This window comes from Bacillus rossius (genome assembly GCF_032445375.1).
Source record: "Bacillus rossius redtenbacheri isolate Brsri chromosome 9 unlocalized genomic scaffold, Brsri_v3 Brsri_v3_scf9_2, whole genome shotgun sequence".
Lineage (NCBI taxonomy): Eukaryota > Metazoa > Arthropoda > Insecta > Phasmatodea > Bacillidae > Bacillus > Bacillus rossius.
This window is the reverse complement of record NW_026962013.1, coordinates 12470329-12491801: the sequence shown is the minus strand read 5'-3', so window position 1 is coordinate 12491801 and position 21473 is coordinate 12470329. Positions and strand designations below refer to the sequence as shown.

Here is a 21473-nt window from a genome sequence, read left to right as displayed (position 1 = left end):
GGACGGAGCTCACCCCTTGTGGTCGCGGAGCTGCACGCGCTGGCCCAGCAGGCGCAGGAACTCGTCGAAGGCGGGCGACGTGCGCACGTTGCCGAACAGCTCCTCCTCAGTGGTCTGGCCGAGCTCCTGGTACAGCACGCCGAACTTGAACTTGGACACCAGCACGTGCTCGTCGTAGGCCGCGATCAGCTGCGAGGCGCGCGGGCACAGGATGGGCGTGAACTTGTCGGCCGTCAGCGGGCCGTGCAGCAGCTGCGGGGGGGAGAACCTCTTACTGTCACTGTCACTGTCACTGCCGGGACCATACTCTCTCTTCCTCAACCCCAACTAGAACCACCTGCATCTATCTGCTTGTTCATGAAAGACCTGGTGCGCCTTCACGCCTCACCATCCTGGTGTTCAGCGGAGACGCACCACAACGCCGAAATGCCACAACGCCGACAGCTAGAAAACTGCTGTGTACCACAACGCCGAATCACCACAACGCCGAAATACATTAACCCCGAAAAATGTCATTGCAGGACTGCCACAAAGGTTAGATTAGGTTAAGGTTAGCACACAAATTCATTCACTTGTTTTTCATTTTGCTCCTGTGCCACCCCTCCCCCCCCCCCCCCCTCCCCGCAGCAACATTTTTCGGCGTTACTGAATTTCGGCGTTGTGGTACACGGCAGTTTTCTAGCTGTCGGCGTCGTTGCGGTCAATTTGGCATTTTGGCGTTATGGTATTCGGCGTTATTGTACGTTCGGCGTTGTGGTATTTCGGTGTTGTGGTGACGACCCGTGTTCAGCCGTGCACCAGACTGAGACCTAGTTTCCTCAAGTAGTTTTGGGCCCACCCGCTACAAAGTGGCTTTCGTAAAATATTACTAACATAGCTATAAGCTATTTTCAGGCAGACAAAATGTGAAAAAGTGAAAAAAAAAATTAACTTAAAATTTTAGTGACCACATATTTTGTAGTGTGGCATATCAGAAAGTTTGCATCCTCTAATAATTTATGTAGAACATGTTTTTTTATTATTACAACACAGTATATGTTACTAAGCAATTAAGTTATCAAATAGTTAAATTAAAAATATTATACTTAATTGTTTAAACCTCCTGTAAGTTTTTTTTTTTTTTTAACTGGTAGTCATGGGCCTACGCAACACATTGTTTCAGTTCCCACTTGTACAGCCCCTCCTTGTTCTGTGGCGGGACAGACGTCTCGCGATCTTCGGTCGCGTGGGGTGACAAGCGTGAGTCTGGGTCGGCGACGTACCAAGTACCCAATCCGCGACGCCCGGTAACTTGGGGGTCTCACACTCCATGTCGATAACAGCGGATGATAACAAATGTGATAGTTGATAGTTCTAACAGGTGGCAAGCAGACCCTGGCTGAACATTACGAACGAAAAAAAAAAAATTTTCAAAATAAATAAAAAGCAGTAGAGGGATGGAACTGCAGGCTGAAGTTTTAAAAAAAGGAGTATCGGAGAAAATAAGGGCAAATGCATAATGTGTTGCATCACACTGCCATTAAAGCACGGGCAAAGGTTCCCGACTCCCCCTGACGGACAGATGAATGCCACCCCGGCCCCCGCAGTCGGACGCCCAAGTCAGACAAGTCAAGAGACAATGAGCGCCTCGGTTAATGGGCGACCCGACCCACGCTCGCCCCAAACCAAACAAAACACACAAGCCGCGCACGAATGTATAAACGGGGTCAGAAAGAGAACAGGAGAGAGATAGAGAGAGAGGGGCCAAGGTTCAGGGCTGCGGCCTCTCATTGTGTTCCCACTTTTCAATTAACTGCTGAATGTTTCCAGCTGACCTCTGCCGCTCCTCCAACTAGAGGTGGTTTACATAAATGCTCTCCCTTCTCCCCTGCACACACACACACACTAACTGCGACAATAGTCGCGCACCTTGTTCTTACGTGTACAGGTCCACATCACGATACTCTCCGAACACAACACTGTGCAAGTGGTTTGTATTACTGGACAACATTCAAATTACTCTACATGTAACACTCAAGTTACTAAGCACAAAAAAAATTGGTTGTCTGTAAAGTCGGTTTACGGACGATCGTTTAACGTGACGTCATGACAAAACATTGATGAAATGATTGCATACTTTAATGAATAAAATTGAATCATTTTTATCGAATTATCACTATTTTGTATGGATACAAAGAAGGAGTGAAATGAAATCTACAATTTAATTGATAAATTTACTTTTATTTGCACTCATTAATTCAAATATGTTTATTACTTTAACGAAGAGATTATTTCAACTATAAATTTTATACATGTTTGCTAATTAACTTCTTCCGATATGTGGAGAGAGATAGAAGAGAGATAGTTTCACACAAGCCGTGGAGAGAGCAGAGGAAGGCGGGAGGAAGACGGGAGGAAGGCTGGAGGAAGGCGGGAGGAAGGCGGGAGGAAGGCTGGAGGAAGGCGGGAGGAAGGCTGGAGGAAGGCTGGAGGAAGGCGGGAGGAAGGCTGGAGGAAGACGGGAGGAAGGCTGGAGGAAGGCGGGAGGAAGGCGGGAGGAAGGCGGGAGGAAGGCTGGAGGAAGGCGGGAGGAAGGCTGGAGGAAGGCTGGAGGAAGGCTGGAGGAAGGCGGGAGGAAGGCGGGAGGAAGGCGGGAGGAAGGCTGGAGGAAGGCGGGAGGAAGGCGGGAGGAAGGCGGGAGGAAGGCGGGAGGAAGGCGGGAGGAAGGCGGGAGGAAGGCTGGAGGAAGGCGGGAGGAAGGCGGGAGGAAGGCTGGAGGAAGGCGGGAGGAAGGCGGGAGGATGGCGGGAGGAAGGCTGGAGGAAGGCGGGAGGATGGCGGGAGGAAGGCGGGAGGAAGGCGGGAGGAAGGCTGGAGGAAGGCTGGAGGAAGGCGGGAGGAAGGCGGGAGGAAGGCGGGAGGAAGGCGGGAGGAAGGCGGGAGGAAGGCGGGAGGAAGGCGGGAGGAAGGCTGGAGGAAGGCGGGAGGACGGCGGGAGGACGGCGGGAGGAAGGCGGGAGGAAGACGGGAGGAAGGGTGGAGGAAGGCGGGAGGATGGCGGGAGGATGGCGGGAGGAAGGCGGGAGGAAGGCGGGAGGATGGCGGGAGGATGGCGGGAGGATGGCGGGAGGATGGCGGGAGGATGGCGGGAGGATGGCGGGAGGAAGGCGGGAGGATGGCGGGAGGATGGCGGGAGGATGGCGGGAGGAAGGCGGGAGGAAGGCGGGAGGAAGGCGGGAGGAAGGCGGGAGGAAGGCGGGAGGAAGGCGGGAGGATGGCGGGAGGATGGCGGGAGGATGGCGGGAGGATGGCGGGAGGATGGCGGGAGGATGGCGGGAGGATGGCGGGAGGATGGCGGGAGGATGGCGGGAGGATGGCGGGAGGATGGCGGGAGGAAGGCGGGAGGAAGCGGGAGGAAGGCGGGAGGAAGGCGGGAGGGAGGCGGGAGGGAGGCGGGAGGAAGGCTCCGCTCACCTTGGCCATGCGGGCGGGCGAGGGACACGGCCCCAGGTAGGACGACGGCACCAGCTCGTGCGACGTGCCGGTCCTCAGCCTCAGCATTATCCTGAGGTGCTCCTGCGAGGCCACGTTCTCCGTCTTCACGGACAGGCACACCGGCCCGCCCGCCTCGTCCTGCGCCACGAAGTTCAGGTGCTCCTGCGACAGACAAGCGCGCGGTTCAAGCCCCCCGCCCGAACAAGAGCACCGCCATGCTAGGACCAGGGTCGATCATTTTTCAAACAAAAAAAAAGATTAGGATAAAACCCATTGGAAAAGGAAGAGAATATAACAAAAATGAAAGTACTCGTAGTTTTACCCGAAATCGAGATAAACAGTTTTTCACCCTATAAAACTCACCCCTTACCACTTCCCGACCTTCAGATCGCCCGTAAATTATTTTTTCCTTTTTAATTTTTATTATATTCTCTTCCTTTTCCAATGGGTTTTATCCTATTTCTTGTTTTCACATTTTACCATTTTCAAAGGCTTCAGCCCTGGTCTATATGCGGTACCATCCCTCTAGACGTCCACACCGGGACTGCGCGACTACAGGTGCAACAGGTGGCAGCAATGTCGAACAAATGTTTAACATATTTATATTGGTGGGCTACGCTCGACTGTGGCATTCCAGTCAAAGATTAATATTGATCCCACTATTGAATTTTAATAACCAATGGAAATAAAAAAAAATTGTATCTTAAAGTTTTTAAGTTTATACAAATCAAAGCAGTCTGAAATACTGATAGATTGACAAAAAATAAACGTCTCTATTTAATATAGAAGATAATTATGAAGAAATAATATCATCAAACAAAATAACAAGGTTGTCACACTCAAAATATGGCGTATTGAACGTGAGAAGTGGTTGAAACATTAGAATAAGGATAGGTTTGTGATACATGTGTTACGATCCTAAATCGTGTAAATAATGCTCATAATATTTACGCCTGGTTAAATTAACCTGCTTAAAAGTCCGTAAAAAATTCCGGGCATGTCTGCTCGCGTGGTGTCGATCCGAAATGTTTTGTCCACGGACCGCCAGGTGTGTCGGTTCGTCTCCTCGTTCCCTATGTCCTTCATTCAGCGCTCTAAACAACGGCGCAACGCAAACTGTGGGGGAACCACGATCATACCAGTTAATGACGTAAGATCACACTCTTATTCCGAAGTTGCAACTTGCCACAACTGCACTTGAACTGACATACCAAGCAACACGATGTTTTAATATATATATATATATATATATATATATATATATATATATATATATATATATATATAGGCATTAGCAGTTAGCTGTATAAAAAAAAACAAATTTTAAATCTCATATTAATAGTTTTAAAATTAAACTAAAAACGTTCGACTTTGGCTGCAATTGATGTAATTTGAGAATGGTGAAAAGTATTACATGAAAAAAAAATAAAACTTTGAAATATTTAATTTTTATTTGAGGACCGTTAAAGTGTATCGGAAGGATTAGGAAAGAGTAGGACAGGTATTTTAAGACCCATAAAATACGGGTTTATGGTTGAATATGCTACTCATGTGCCCTAACCGTATTCCTAGTACAAATTACCGCTCCCAAATCCTTAATAGGACACTGCCAGCCTTAGTTTTAGGGAAATAATTTTGGCGTATCAGTGGCCAAATTACTGCGCATGCGCAGAGTTCACTTTTTTGGTGATTTCTTCTTCGTTCAGATGACGGACCAGCTTGTGGTGACACGAACTCGTATATTCACTTTCGTGAACATCGGGCGAAGTGCCAAGCGTATCGTTGTGCCAAATTAAACTTCAAAGAGAGCGAAACTATCCCGGAATTCATGTTCTACAAATTTAGTGGCTGTAACAAGAAAATCTCAAGTTCAAAAATACTTGAGAAAATTAGCAATACGGCCTTCAAAAACCCGTAGTTTCGGCTCTGCGTCTCTGCAGCAGTGGTAAAAAAGTGCGTGGTACCCGAGATCATGTTCCAATCTCACCATCGAGAGTTTATTTTTAACTCTATCCTATAAAATAATTTTCTGTAAGAAACATTTGAGTTAGTAAAGGTTTTAAAATATTTCACAATAAGGTTTTGTACGTATTAAATTTTAGTTTTAGAATTAAATCAAATAAGAATAACTTCTACCACGCGCACATAAATGAACTTTTCTTTCCCCACTCGATTGTATTTACATTTTTTTTTTAAATATATGATGCGACTATATCGAGGTTATCATTTGATGCTTGGATTTTATGCATATGATTCGTCTGTAAATTCATCGTAAAGTTAGGTTTTTCGTCTTGAATTGCCAGATATCCAAAACGAAATAAAATTGTAAAAATGCAGGATTATTATTCTGGGTGTTTTTAAAAACCGCATGTCTTTCGTTTTGACTAATATTTTTATTTTTGTCGACTATCGGAATTTAAAAAAAAAAAATTCATCAGATGTAAACAGACATGCTGAATTTTGTTGTCCTTATAGTGTGTGTGTATGGTTGGCCTATACATTTTATGTGATAATTATCTTAATATGTATGGATATATATATATATATATATTTTAATTTTTAAAGTAATGCTGTGTAGTTTACATAAGTTATATATTTTGTACATTATAGTTCTTGTTCTTGCTTATTTTCCTTCTTTTTTTTTAAAAAAAATTTCATATTTATATTGTGTACTTCTCTATAAGAAATCAGACAACTATTTTTAGAGATCATAGGCCCACAGAGAAAATAATTAGTTAATTTTCTTTGTCTATTTAAAGTTTATTTTTATTTGTACAAGTAATATACAGTGTATATATATATATATATTTAAATCAGTGGTTAAGAGTAAGTCAAGGCGGTGTCCACTTCGTAACTTCACCTCACGTAAAAATTAAACTAGTAAATACAAAAAAAATACGTCTCATCATGCGGGTGCCAACCACACAGGAGGAGGAGCAAGCATGGTGTGCTGTGATTGGGGCCCTGGGGGTCCCTCCACTTACTTAATCCCACAATTAAAATTAAATCTAGAAGAGACTGAAAGTTACCGGTCGTAACTGTAAACGCCTCTGGTCCTGGTCCTGGCATCGTGATAAACGGCTCGCCCGGAGAGGGAGGGAGGGTGAGGGAGGGAGGGAGGGAGGGAGGGAGGGAGGGAGGGAGGAAGGGGGAGGGGGGAGGGGGGTACCGCCGGTTGTTGCCGACGCCTCTGGGCGACGGGCGCGCGTGGGAACCGCCCGGCACGACTCGCCCAGCATCACAATGGACCACTCCCCGCAGTCGCCGCCCGCTGCATCCCCCCCCCCCCCCACACACCACTCTGACACTGGCAGTGGCCGAGCCCCAACCCCTCCCTCGGTTCTCCCATTCTAAACTTCACGATCCCGAGAGTAGGTTTGAAGCAATGTTCGTGAGTGGGGCACTCGATGCCAGAGAGGGCGGGGAGATATTTACCGCCCCCACTCCTCACTCTCCGGCAAGCGTTAGCGAAAAAACGACGCTAAGGTGCGGCAATTTTTTTTCGTCGCGCTGGAAACTGAGTTCTGAGTTCTCTCTTTAAAAATCCAGTTGAATTCAATTACATATCTGAAAATTTTGTACTGATATACATGTATATACATATATATATATTCTTTCTTTTACGAGATCGAAGCTCGAATTAATGCCACTGGATCATTTAAAAAGATTTACTTTAAAGTCTCCGCCTACCTGGGCAGATATTCAGAAGATGAAGAAAAAAACAATATGAAATTTGAAACCGCTCCAGATATCCGACAGGTGTGTTTACGAAAATTATTTAAGGATACGTTGAGGGCGGATGAGTAGTTCTGCTTAAAGGCTAAAATGGATAGTTTGAAGAATAAATTAACACACGAAACATCCGGTAGAGATTCTTGAGAGCACCCAGGGCCTTACATTACACCATGATCTGAATTTCTACACCATCTAATGTCATGGTTACCGCTCAAATTATCAGTTGCGCTATGCAAGACAAGACTGCTCGCCAGTTCAGAGCCTTGCTGTTAGAGGCGATATCACGCTATAAACACCTGCGAGCGTCGCACTTATAATCCCGCCTCATTAACACAAACACACCCCTGACTAGGTGGCGAAAGGATACACAACTGACACCAGAACGAGCAGGATTTATAAGTGCGCTCAATGTAAGAGAACTCTGCGATGCAAGGTCTTTTCAACGTCCCACCCGCCATTTTGCACCCGGGTCTCGTTAAATGTGAACTACCTGCGTCACTCGGATCATCAAAATAGCAGCCTTATTTTAACACGCGCATATTTAGCCTACCGTTCACGCATTCAACTGTGTACACACACATCACAGGGGAAAAAACAAAAGGTTAATCACGAAAATAAGGCAGGCGATAGATAGGCCTACGTAAAAGTGATTAGTATAGCATATCCATCCAACCACCGCACTGCGCAGGGACATGTAGTTTTGACATCTGGGCCGAGTGAATTAATACACATATATGTTAGTTCTGAAGATGTTTGCGTGGGGTGTATAGATGAGCACGGGAGTGGAGCACGGATTATTGCATTTCACAAAACAATTGAAGATCTCGATAGGTGGAAGTCGTCGACATTTTTGTGAGCAAGTAGAGAACGTACTGTAACGCGATGGTCGAAAGCAGAAGTTAGTGACGGTTTTCAAAAGTATAGGATTAGTAAATGGCGGGGAAAACGAACATAAATAAGCATTATCAATGAGGGGATGAAATATAAGCGCATTACATCGCCCCGATGGCGTCAAATCACCCAGCAGTGTGATGATTGAAATAAATGAACCAATGATGGGTTGGGTACTTGGACAATCTAACCACCAAGAAAAATATTCGAGAACTATTCCAGTCCGTATCGCCATCGGCAGGAACCGAGAAATTGAGTAAAGACCGGAAAAAAATAGCTCATTCATTTCGCGACAGGCTACAGAATTACAACCATTGTACCTTTTACGATACCATCGCTATTGGCACACAGTTTACCTGGAGGACAGTGGGCCAATGAAAAAATCATCAGTCAAAGAAGTAACGAATCCACAACAATCCAGTTCAGACATCTCATAGATCAGGATCCAGTGAACAAGTGGCATTTGCCTCAGAGTTCAGAGGACTGGAGTCTGTCCCGGAGGTCTTTGAACCCACGAACTCTTCCAAGCCCCTAGCAATGAGTAAAACAAAACGAGCGTTCATGTTCCAGAAAGGCGCTTTGTAACGGCTTCAGCGACGAAGTTCCACTGGCTCTTAAAGAGTTGCTGTTTTTTTTCTTTTGTATTTATTGTTCTTGTTGCAACTGTCTCGTCGTCAGCTCACTGCGATGGGAAGCCTTTTCACAGACGAGAGAGCCAAACGCCCGATCGTGCATCTTCGTTTTTTTTTTGTTCATTGTAAATAAATATAGCGGTGTTGATAAAAGGATACTAATGGTCAATTAGGTAAGGTTAGCTACATTATAAATACTTTAAAACGATGTGGACGGTTGATTCGGTTAGGATAGCTACATTAAAGATACGGGAAAAAAAGCATGAACTTCGGGGAACTTCAGGTTTTGGCTCTCTCGTCTGTGAAAAGAAGGCTTCCCCACTGCGTTCGTCTAGGGGAATTTTGTTATTAGTCTAAATTCAAGGTATGACAAGGCATGTAAAATTTGACATCAGCTGATACCTGCTGTTTCTCCATGTATTTTAGGTATCCATTTTTGTTAACAATTTAAGACATTCTGTGGCATTGTGTACACCAGAGAGTGCGTACATCCAATTTAATTATTTTGAAACAGGTTCGTTTCTATAACCCGCTGAGCCACGGGAGATAATATGGTACCAGCGCGCGAAATCGTCGCGTGACTACGTCGCATTAACGAAAAAGGAAGCCTCCCTCTGCGTCCCAATTAAATGTGTGCTGATGAGCGTGTCAAGGGGGCGCCCAGCACAGAGTCTGTGAGAGAAGCACGAGGAAAACAGAAATCACGCCTCTTCGCGTGACCACTTAGCGCGCAAAAGGCAAAAGTTAGCCAATTTGAACGGCGCGCGGCGGTTGAGAACTGCCAGAGCGGTGAGTCTCATCCGGAGAAAGTTAAGGGCGGCCCCGGGCGAGAAACTCCAGTGAGGGGGGGGGGAGGGGGGGGGGAATAAAACTTCGAGCGAAATGCGCACTTTCGACGCGAAGGGCGCTAGCGGGGGGGGGGGGGAGCGCATATATCATCCCCCCACCACCACCTCCACCACCACCAAACCGTTAAAAACAAACTACTACCGTTCCCACCAACAAATGGATATAATTCGAAAGCAAACAAGGGGCAAACCGTGACTGTGAAACGGTGCATTATAACTTTAGGAATATTAAAAACAATAACAACAATAATTCAATCAATGTTTTACGAGAAGGAACACGTTACATACTGAAATAAAGGCCTACGATGAAGAATAATTATATCCAAAATTTCCGAAGTATTATTCTTCTTATTTTTCTGAGCTTTTTTTTTTATCATAGTAGATTATCTACAGCAGCTCATATCGGAACACTATGACCTCCTATAGGAAGTCCTTGACCTTACTACGATGTGTACTGTCCCGAAGCTGTGGCGATACGAGTGACTTGGCTCAAAGTTCTAGAATTAAAACGCAACATCAGATATAAAAAATGGCTGAGGACATTTTCATTCACGCAGCTAAGGTTTGTTTGGCTATCGAGCTGCTAACCACGAGCAGAATACAACGATCGTGTGCACGTCCCTCCAGGCTAACGAGAAGGGCGCGTGAGGAGGGAGGAGGGGGGGGGGGGGGGTGACGCGGTGAAAGTCGCACGCGCCGGCGCCGACGGAAGCACGGAAGCGCGCCCCGCTCGGGATCCACAAACAGCGGCGCTACACGAGAGGAAAGTGGCCTCGATTCGACACCGTGGAGCCGCGAGCCAGCCTTGAGCACTAAGTGTAATGTTTAGCGAGGAACAATGGTGTGTCGGGGGGGGGGGGGGGGGGAGTTGCAGGCGACTGCACAACCCCCCCCCCCCCCCGACACCACCCGCCCCGTGAGGAACATGGCCAGGATATGCCGTGTCCGAACAAATGTACAGCTGGCACAACGACTCAACACTCAAAACAATCTTTTTTTTTTTAACGATTGCAACTACTTTTTAGTACTAACTACACAACAGTTTTTTAATACAAAAATTCACAATTTTTTTTGTACCAGAAATAATTAATGTATTTCAAAATATGATAATAAAAAAACAAAGCATGGAACCTCGTTGAGACGAAATTCCAAACAAAAAAATTTAAGGATGACGAATTAAAAATAAAATGAGATGCACTGCAATCACTATTCAGGGGCTAGAACCATAGTCTCGCATATTTATTTACACCTCGACTCTAAAACCACTTTCGAAATAAAACTGAAATCAGCGACCAGCCGTCGTAATTTAAATATTGCATTCCTATTAACACATGTGCGATTACTACAGTGTTCTGCTAAAGCATGTAGAAGCCGACGGAGACGAGGTGGATCTACGGGTAGTAAAAATACCCCCCCCCCCCCCACCAAAAAAAACCCTTAAGTAATTAAAAAAAAATGCTAGGGCGATAACAAAAAATGTACTCCGTATGTTTTGTAATGACAAATTCAAGACGTCAGAATAGCGTCAGCCTTCCAAGACACCCCGACTCCCCTTGGACCGGGAGGTGTAGCAGCGCGCGGGGCGACAGCGCATAGGCTCCGACGACGACGCGGAAGAGGCCGCCGGCGAGTCTATTTCGGAGACGCCCGAAGCGGACCCGTCGCCACCCGGACGACAGACGGCCTCGCGGCTGCACGGGGACTGCAGGCGGCCAACTGCCGCGAGCTACAAGCCCGCCCGCGCTTGGCTCCAACCGCCCGACTGTTTGTTCGTCTGTGCTCGTCGTCGTTTCACGATATCCGTTTCAGGGAATCCTTCATTTCACAGACGAGAGAGCCACACCCGAAGTTCCCCGAAGTTCAAGCTCGCTTTTTTTTTTTTTTTCCCCGTTCTATCTCATTGTATAAACCGGTGTGGCATTAAATTTTGCGGTAGATTAGGATAGGTTAGCTATATTATAAATACTTTAAAACATTGTGGATGGTTGGTTATATTAGGTAAGTATAGCTACATTAAAAATACTGTAAAATCATTTCATGGTTGCTAAGCAAATAACTTTTTAATATGTAGCTATCCAGGGCTAGGAAACCGTTTACATGATTTCACAGTATCTTTAATGTAGCTATCCTAACCAAATCAACCGTCCACAATGTTTTAAAGTATTTATAATGTAGCTAACCTCACCTAATTGACCATTAGTTATCATAAGTTACAATGTACCAAAAAAAAAAAAAAAAACCCCGAAGATGCACGATTGGGAGTTTGACTCGCTCTCTCTCTCTCTCGTCTGTGAAAAGAAGGCTTCCCTCCGTTTCATTTCATCGCTGGGTTCACCTGTGCATCGCTGTATTTTCGCCGAGTTGTCAAACGTTGCTTGTCTTTATTGTTCTTTTTATAACCACTTCGTCGTTGTCTCTACCCACTGCGTTCGTCTGTTCTGTGATATTGTTGTAAATCATTCCACAGAATGCTGTGCGCTGTCTGTGCATTTAACATCAGCTGATTTTGGCCTGCTTTCTGATGTGAGCCTGTGTGGTCACTTTTCTTTTGTCCATTCCACAGGTTTTTTCTCCAAGGCATAAAGTGCAAACCAGCAATGGGCGCTGCCCAAAATATTGTTTTAAATCAATCTGCCTCGCTGTGAGGATCATTTAAACACAGTAACGTCTCAATCTGACAGTTTTCAAAAGTAGCACCAGTGGCATCGCCAAACGTCTTGAAGGCTCACCTCCCTGGCACCTGGCTTTCCCCTCTCTTCCCGATGGTGCGATGAACCAGCCCACCAACCTAACAGTAATAAACCAAAGAAATTTAGCTTTGTCCCTAATTATATCAGGATCTAGGTTAAATTATACAATGATTTGGGTTCAAAATCTAGGTCTCTATACATTTATAAATTTTGAAGAAAAAAAAATCTAAATTGTATCTTAGTGTCTTGTTGTTCATGACATAAAAATTAAGGATTTTTTAATAAGATTTAATTAGAGACGCAAGGCGGTGTTGGTTGGTCTAGAACAATGTTAGGTTAACCTAGTAGTTTTACAATGTATAACCAACCATCTTTGGTTCGTAAAATCGCGATCTTAAAATTTACATAAACGCCCATAAAATGCAATACACACAAATTGGCTTTATTTGAAGTGGTAGCTACAAACTGCGAGGGTGGGAATGTACTATTAACTAAGGTCTGCACGAATCACACCTCATGGATTCAAACACTACCAAAAATAAAATTTAAAAAATGTTGGTTTTTAAACATAAACATTAACCGAGGTCTCCAGATTCCTTTACATTTAAGCTATACACATTAATTAATAGTTATGCATTATATTTATTATTTCAAATACATCAGGCAGGGATAGGCATGACAACGATATTTTGACGAGAACGATTATATATATATATATATATATATATATATATATATATATATATATATATATATAACTCCAACCGGACGGTGTAACATTTATTGATTCACACTTTTTTTTTTTAAAGAAATAGTATGTTAAATGGTTTACTCAGCACTAAAATGTTGTACGAGTCAAAAATATAAAAATAAAGTAAAAATCACAGTTTCTTCACAAGTCACACAATTAAAAATTATTTGAGATTCAGCTCTGAATGTAAATTGACATAACTGTAAGTTGGTAGAGACGAAATCCTTAGTGTACAATAAGCGCATCGTGGGCTCTTATCTATTGACAAACCCCCTCTAACTGAACCAGCTCACTGGTTTGGCCAGACGAAGGTTCGGAGCCCTTCTTACACCGGGACGTCCCGGCGTTGTCACTCTTTTTGACGGTAAGGCAAGCATGTCTCCTGTGCCGATCTGGGCGGTGGCCAGATCCTGGCTTCGCAATCAAATAGTCAAGTCAAGAGCACTGTCGTCACCCAGTTTACCCCGAGAGGTTCATATGATGGGGTTCCGGAGGTAGGTACTTCCCTCGCCGGGGCTGGGGCTGGGGTGAAAGCAGGGTGTCCACAAAGAAAAAAATATTTCATACCAACTTAGGCGAGAAAAAGTACTAGATTTGAAAAAAAAAAGTACTAAATTATATTTTGTTATGGTTTTAACCATTTAGGAAGTTATTATGACACTGCAATGATCTTAACTTATCGCACCACACACACACACACACACACACACATTCCATAGTTTTTAAAAAATAATCACGCTTAGTAGTAAAACATATTGGAGTTTCTGTAATATTATCATATTAAAGAAAAAAAAAGTACTAGATGTGAGCGTAAATGTAATAGACCACTAAAGAACTTATAAAAGTACTAGATCTAGTAGGAAAGTACTAACTGTGGACACCCTGGGTGAAAGTCCCACGCAGAAGAAGAAGAGACCGGCTGGAGCCGGCGCTCCCACGATCCGCTGACCTGGTTGCGCATGCGCACACCGCCCTCCCGCGCATGCGCGGCACGACCGCGCGGGAAACACCGCCTTGAGCGCGCGTCGCGGGCAGGAAGGGAGTTACGTTAGGCAGCTCCCCCGCAGACAATGGGAGAATGGAAGTGATTTCGTTACCGTGTCCATTAAGCCAGCACTTAAATTCCTCCCCGAAAACGGCCACTTTTCAATTGTAAAAAGCTTCCTAATTGTTTTAAAACTTAGCCATTTTAATTTCAAACCGACTTTTTTTTCCACAAGAACACTATTAACTACAAAGTACTAAGATTTTACTGGTATATATTTTTCTAAGCGGTAAAGAAACTTAGATTTCCGAGTTTAAAAAAAAAGTATAATATATGTTATTCAGGGTTAAGTATTACATTCAGGGTTATACGTAAAAATCATTAAAATAATTGTGTAGCTGCTTTATTCGAACAGCAGGATTTTTTTTGGTACTTATCTGTTGTATTCTCACCTAAAAAATATGTCGATACTTCGGCATATCGATATTCCCTCCCATTTGATCATCGCTGTACCTGTTGATGACATTACAATCCGCAGTTCTGAATGTCGAGGTGTCGTTTGTTTCTGTATTTCAGTGACAATAAGTGAAATTTTAAATTTTAGAAAATTGTGTGAAATTATTGCAAACGAAAAACAAGCAGTAATTTTTATTTTCAACGCTATGGGATAGCTCATTCCGAAAATTTCTGTATTAATAACCACAAAATGTACTTGTCATATGACATTCATATAATGGAGATACACGATGAAATGTTGATGAACGTGGAGTTCGGAAAGGTAACTGGCTGGAGGAAACTAAATTATCATTGGAAACTATTGTGTTTATTATATAATGTTGGTCAAAAGAACTGACGAATGCATCATTTTGTAGGTGTGAAGCTCGATTTGGTCGGGAAGATAACGGATAAGTACCGATCTTTTTTCCTTCCATACGTAAAACGAGTTTTTTTTTTTTTTTTTTTTTGGTTTGGCAATGTAGTACAGCCCAGGATAAATTGCATTAGCATCTCGACAAAACAAAAAAGGGCAGGCGACTTGCACTATTGAAGACGTCGAGGTAAAACGTCTCGTCGACAGCTAGATAAGACAGGAACGAAACACACGACTCACATCCGGGCTGGTCTAGGATGAACCTATCCAGAGTTTTCCTGAGATGATTGGGGGAAACCGAAGCCTCGCCTACAGCTATGTCGAATGCCTCCAAAATCAGTAGTGGACCGTACGAGGAGGAGAATACGCAAGGGTGGGAGATGGCGGGTGGGGGTGTATCTCCTCCCCCTCTCTTTACCGAGATCAGAAGAAAAAAAAATTCCCAACAACAAATAGAAAGAATTTGAATGCAAGCACACTACGGGCAATGTGGTTCTGTTCCCCCCACACCCCCAAATAAAATTCTATGTGCGCGAGATAAAACGATTACCACGAGAAAGGGGGAAAAGCGGCCGTGTGTCGCTACAGACGCATTGTCAAGCCAGGGCAGGGGTTAAGGGATGACAATATCTGCCCACGTCGGCAAGCACACACTCTCCCCCCCTTCAACCGGCCCAGGAGACACTGTGTGGAGGGTGCGCGCTGCCACGTCACCCTCGAGCCCAACCCCCAACCCCCAACCCCCCTCCCCCCAGGGCTCGGTCAGAGATCCTAGTCAGCAGACTGAAGGGTTAGGGTTAGCTCCCTCCAAGCTACGTGGGGGGGAGTCACTGTCCTATTGAGCTCAACCCTTCAACCGCCTGGTGAGGAGATAGCGCTTCCTGATGAACACAAGGCCATGCACGTTCAAATAATCACTTTCACATTAAGGGGTGGATTTTTCCCCAACCTTTTTGCTCTAATTCTGGTTTTGATATATATATATATATATATATATATATCCTAATGTTTGGTATACCAATGCATAAATCATACCTCCCAGACTTTACCTTATTGCAACCACACATTTACTAACAGGCTTCGGGCGTACAACAATCATGACTGTCACACCAGCCGAAGTTAAGTCCTTCCCATGCCAAACAAAAACAAAAGCACGGAAGCTTTATTGCAAGCAGTATAAAGATATTTGAAGTTCCAAGATGGCGATGTCTAATACTTAATGAGGTGAGATGATTAAGTGCGACGCTCGCTGGTGCTTCTAGCGCGGTGTCTCCTCTGGACTGGCGCGCAGTCTTCTCGTCGTGCATAGGGCAACTGTGATATCTGAGCGGTAACACGTAACAATATCGCAGGGAAATAAAGAACAGGTTGTAATGCAAGTGTTTTCAAGAATCTGCTCCGGGAGTTTCATGCCTGAACATTATTATGAAAACGCGTTTTTAGCCACTTTCACTCTTCTGAAGATACAGTTTAAAAAGGAAATGAGGAAAAAGAAACTCTCAACGTAAGTATTCTTAAACGCTATTCGTAAACGTAACCCCCTTGAACATCTGTAGGTTTTCTTCTGAAGCTCTGCACTCAATATATGTCCCCGGGTGGGCGGGGCTCTTGAAGGAAAAAAAGCACGCTATTGGTCGTCTAAGGGACCGCTACCAGAGGGCCGTCCACTGTGCGGCCCCGTGTGGTGGAGAGCCAGAGCCCCCCCACCCATTTCAGAGTGGGGCCGCTTGTGCTTGCAAAATCGTAACTGTGAAACGGGAATGATAAACGTTATCCCACCCTCCCCCCTGGGAATCCTACAGATTTCCACCCCTGACAAGTGTCAGCGCGTCGTAAGATGGGCGACCAATAGACCGCAACGAGAAATATATCAGGTCACCGAGCGCTATCGAGTAAAAACTCAACACTGAGTTTAAACTACTTAAAGGAGAACTTAACCAGAAAAAAAAGGCATACGTCAATAATTAGTCACTGTACGGGTGATCGAATGACAAAACTATTGCGAGTTAACAGGACCACAGTTGAACTTATTTAGGGTTTTAATGTTATGTAATATTCTTGTATTTTATAAAGGTGTGATTAAAGTTATTTTACCTACGTCACCTTAACTTTAGCAGAAGTCATATTGCGAGTCCTAACCTTTAAGCTGGTGGTTCCAAGTTCATCGCGCTTCGAGTGGAAAGAAACACGTGGTACGCATGCCGAGACTACCTCGCGCGAATCACGTCAGAGAGGTGTGACGACGGAAGACAGCACACCCCGCCACTAACACGTCATCGCCAGGAGGAGACTGGCCGTCATGCCAGAGGTGTGCGCCGTCAGCCAAGGAGCAAGGCATTCACTGTATTAACGCTTCTTTTTTTTTTTAATTAAAATTTGGAGGAGAAAATTATTGTATCTACGAAACTAAAACATGGCCCCGATACGCTCCCTGTCAATTTTTTTTTTAGATTCATAATCACAAAAAATGCGTATCGTTTACATACATTGAAGGGGAAATATGGAGTAAAAATTAATATATATATATATATATATTTTAACGTAGCAGTCTTTGCGTAATAAATTCGTGTATATATAATACAAATGATCATGTAAAAATAATAACTGCAGATAAATACGATGAGTTGTGAAAATAACATTCGCAGTATCAATGGTGTCATGACGTATGAAAGATTTAAAACACTTAATTCCAAGATTGATAAAGGACAAAAAATATAAAAATCTACGCAGAACGAGGGACTGCTCTACTTTAATTATTACATTGTATCGTCACTCTTATTCCAGAGATTTTTCTGAAGATGTTTTACTGTAGGCTATAAGCACACACCATACTGCAAATTGTGTCGGCAGATGTACAGTACACGTTGCTTATTATTTGTTAAATGACAAGCACGTATTCAATTTTAAAACTTTTTTTTTGGCCATGGCATTTTAACTCACTTATCTTCATAATCTTGTCAGTTTGGTTAAAGTTAGAGGGACCTTTCATGTTTGAACAGATTTCTTCATGCAAACGTGGCACTGGCCAGCACACTGATAATGCTCGAAGCTGATTCGTGTCCAGTTGATTGTGTGCGCCATGTCTGAGGAGCGGCCGAAACAATGGGTTTAAGTGAAGAGTTTGCACTGCGGGACGTGACACTTCAAATGACGGGCGACTAACACTAACAAAACATTCCACCAGGCGCGGTGCAGCACCGCTGCAGACTCCAGCCGGGGGAGAATCCAAGACGGCGGGCGGCGGCGCGTGCGTCACGGGGCGAGGGAAGATTGCGACACGCCCCCTCGGCCCACGCCCGCCCAATCACGTGCCTAGTCACCGCCTAGCTGGGTTTCGGGCCGCCGAACCGCCGACAGCCGTAGTAACCCACGGTTGCAACCTTTCTACATTAAAACTGACGAGTTTTTAAGGAGACCTTTAAGGATTTCAACGACTTCACATGTACGAAAATAACCCATAGTTCACAATAAGTATAATTATTTGGAAATTTTAACTTATGACCATCATCTGTTTCACCACCAGCAAAAAATAAAAGTTTTTTGATGAGTTAGACAGTTTGTGAAATAAGAGAATATGCGAAAAATTGCTTGCTGCTAGAGTCCAAAGCAAAATAATTAAAAATCCACGCAAAACTGGAATTACTTATTTATTAAGTAGTTTTAAACGATCAGTAATAAATTGTAAGGGCATTTAAATAATACAATTCTTACGTATAAACATTTTTTTAAAATAACTTTTAGGTGTACGAACCCTGGTAACAAACTTGTTTATTAGTTACACATGTAAGTGCTGCGCTCACCAACGCATGTCATCGTTGCTCCATCTCACCACTCCACACATCATCCGCACGTAAACGTACCACGTCGACGAAACGTTCAACACCTCTCTTCGTTACAGGGAGAGTAACAAACCTGCGATGCGAAAATTCCCAGACTTTTCCAGGTTTGGAAAAAAGATTTCCTCAGTTGATAGCACTGAAGTGAATGCGCCAAAATGAATGGGGGAACGAATTTTTTGTAAGAGATACAGGTTGGGAGGAAGGGACCAGAACAAATCAAAATACGTCTCTGCTAGCGATTGAATTTTTCATTAAACTCGTAATTAAAAATTTGTCTTTAATATAGTCTTTAAAAATATTATCCAACAAAATTCCCTAATTTTCCCCCCTGACGTTTCCCTGTTGCTGAAAAATTCCCCGACCTTTTCCAGGTTTACCATGTGGCCACCTTGCATGCGGCGTGCGCGTGGCTGACGACCCGGGTATCACTCCGGGGAAGCCGCCTTTTCACAGACGAGAGAGACAAAACCCGAAGTTCCACGAAGTTCGTGTTCGCTTTTTTTCCCCGTATCTTTAATGTAGCTATCCTAACCAAATCAACCGTCCACAATGTTTTAAAGTATTTATAATGTAGCTAACCTAACCTAATTGACCATTAGTATCCTTTTATCAACACATTTACAATGAACCAAAAAAAAAATAACCGAAGATGCACGATCGGGAGTTTGGCTCTCTCGTCTGTGAAAAGAAGGCTTCCCATCACTCCGCGGGTGTCGTCCGACGGGGCTCAGCTCGCTTCTGCCTCCTCGCCCCGAACCCGCCGACATACCTCCCACCATCCCCTCTCCTTGCAACAGCGAACCAAGTCATGTCCGAGTGTATGCTTGTGACCACGGCCGTGTGTGGCTTGGTTTTGTCTGGATCGGTGACGACCAACCAGCGGCCCGCAAGCCGCGTGCTGCCAGCTTCAACAATATTTAAATACAATATCATCTCGTATATTAGCCATCTTTGTTTGCCTATAAGTAGTGCAAGTTGTTAGCGGACACTTATGAATTCAAGATATCCTCATGGAATTATCTGTACATATTTATAATTTTTTTATAAATGCTGTTTATAATTTTTTTTAGAGATGTGATATTTATTAATGTGTCGCTCAGATTAGTTTGTCCTCAAAAAAGAGTGAAGCTGGCCGGCCATAAGCGGTTTAGTAAACTATGGCCTAATCTGCTACGTTTTTTTTAAAGTATTTATTTTTCCGTTAACTGAATATCCAGCGAAAATTTGGGGAGTTTTAACCATTTCATATCATGTTTAGCCTCACTATAGTAAAAAAAAAAAAAAAATGGGCTGAGGCCGTGTCATGGACACAGCCGTATGTTGTACGTGAGTACGTGTACGTAACAGGTAATATTTTCTATACAAAATATAAAATACGCTAATTTTTTTTTAAATTTAACATCATATACATTCACTGTAACTATTTTACACTAATTTTTTATATACATAATCGATACATTTTGACGAGATGACAAACTCAAAAGAACGTCGTAGCTTCTCCGAGTCAAAAGTTATACTAAACGGAAATCTCGAAACGCAGAAAAATGACCTCCAGAAGACGGCGCTTCCCCTTCCAGACCGCGCTCGATGCGTCACAGTCCTCACTCAGCGTAACGAATTCTTAGATCCTTTAGCTATCCCGTGGCGTAATTAAAATTTATTATGGAGATGATAGATATGTAGCTGCAACACCAAACTGTATCCCCCCGCCTTTTGTTTTTTATCGTTCGTTTTTTTGAATTGCTTCCCACTATGGAAAAAAAAGTATAGTTCGAAGACATCCATTTGGTGTTTACTTTTGCAAAACGAACGTTGTCAAAATATTTACAACGTTATTCAGGTGATGGTGTTGAAAACACCACACTGGAACGGGACAACGGGACCACGGGACCACGAGGCCGGCCGGCGGAGTGCGGACGTGGCCTCGGCGGGGCCCTGCTTCCACCCCCGGCCGCCAGCTGGCGCGCGTCTGGCGACCTCGCCGCAGGTAAGCGCAGGGTATCGCGTCGTTGATGGAGGTCTCAATTAGCAGCGCCGCGCTCTTCCAGCTCTTTCGCGTGTTCCGGGTGCCGCAGTCTACACCAAACATGATGGCGTCTCTCCGACAAGCCTACGAGGAACCATAGGGGTGGCCTTATTTCACACCAGATTTTAATATTATATATATGTTATATATACACACATACAATCCAGTTGGCATCATTGGGTATTGATATTAGAGCACTCATACCATTATTTCCCATTTTTTCAAGTGTGTCGCGGCAAAAAAAAATATATATTTTGCCTACTGAAGTTTAAGAAAAATATGATGAAGTTTAATAAAACAAAAGAAAATATAAGTTAGAACAAATCAAAATTTTGCTCTCCTGAAGAGTTACAATGATTGAAACTAGGCGACAAGACAAAAAATTTCTTTGCAACATTAAAAATACAGGTAATTGCTGGGTACAATATGCACATTGCCGGCAACTTACCCAATTCCCCTGCATCGCTTGCTCATTGTCAGTCTCTGATGACATCGCTGACTTAAAAGCCTGAATAAAACCAAATATTTAACTTATTTTTTTTTATATATAGAAAAACTGCGGATTGGGTACCAGAAATGTCGGGCACGCCGAATTTTCGGGGAATGTTTTTGTTTCACCCATTTTCATCGCTCGACACTAGCAAATCTTCAGCAGATTTTAAAAGTAAAAATTTATTTTTTCCTCTTATTTGCTGACGTTCTTCTGTGCATGGCAGGCTGCACAATTCAAA

General features: G+C 43.8%; 1 protein-coding gene across 9 annotated transcripts in view; it reads right to left on the bottom strand.

Moving 5' to 3' along the window:
- LOC134543354 (rap1 GTPase-activating protein 1) overlaps positions 1-21473 on the bottom strand; it is a 612076-nt gene that overhangs the window by 21936 nt on the left and 568667 nt on the right. For all 9 annotated transcript variants that reach the window (XM_063388338.1, XM_063388341.1, XM_063388339.1 and 6 more), the window contains 2 exons: positions 3454-3636; positions 14-252 (listed from right to left, as the gene is read on the bottom strand). In XM_063388338.1, the coding sequence (XP_063244408.1) occupies positions 14-252; positions 3454-3636 (422 nt within the window). The remainder of the gene's footprint in view (positions 1-13; positions 253-3453; positions 3637-21473) is intronic.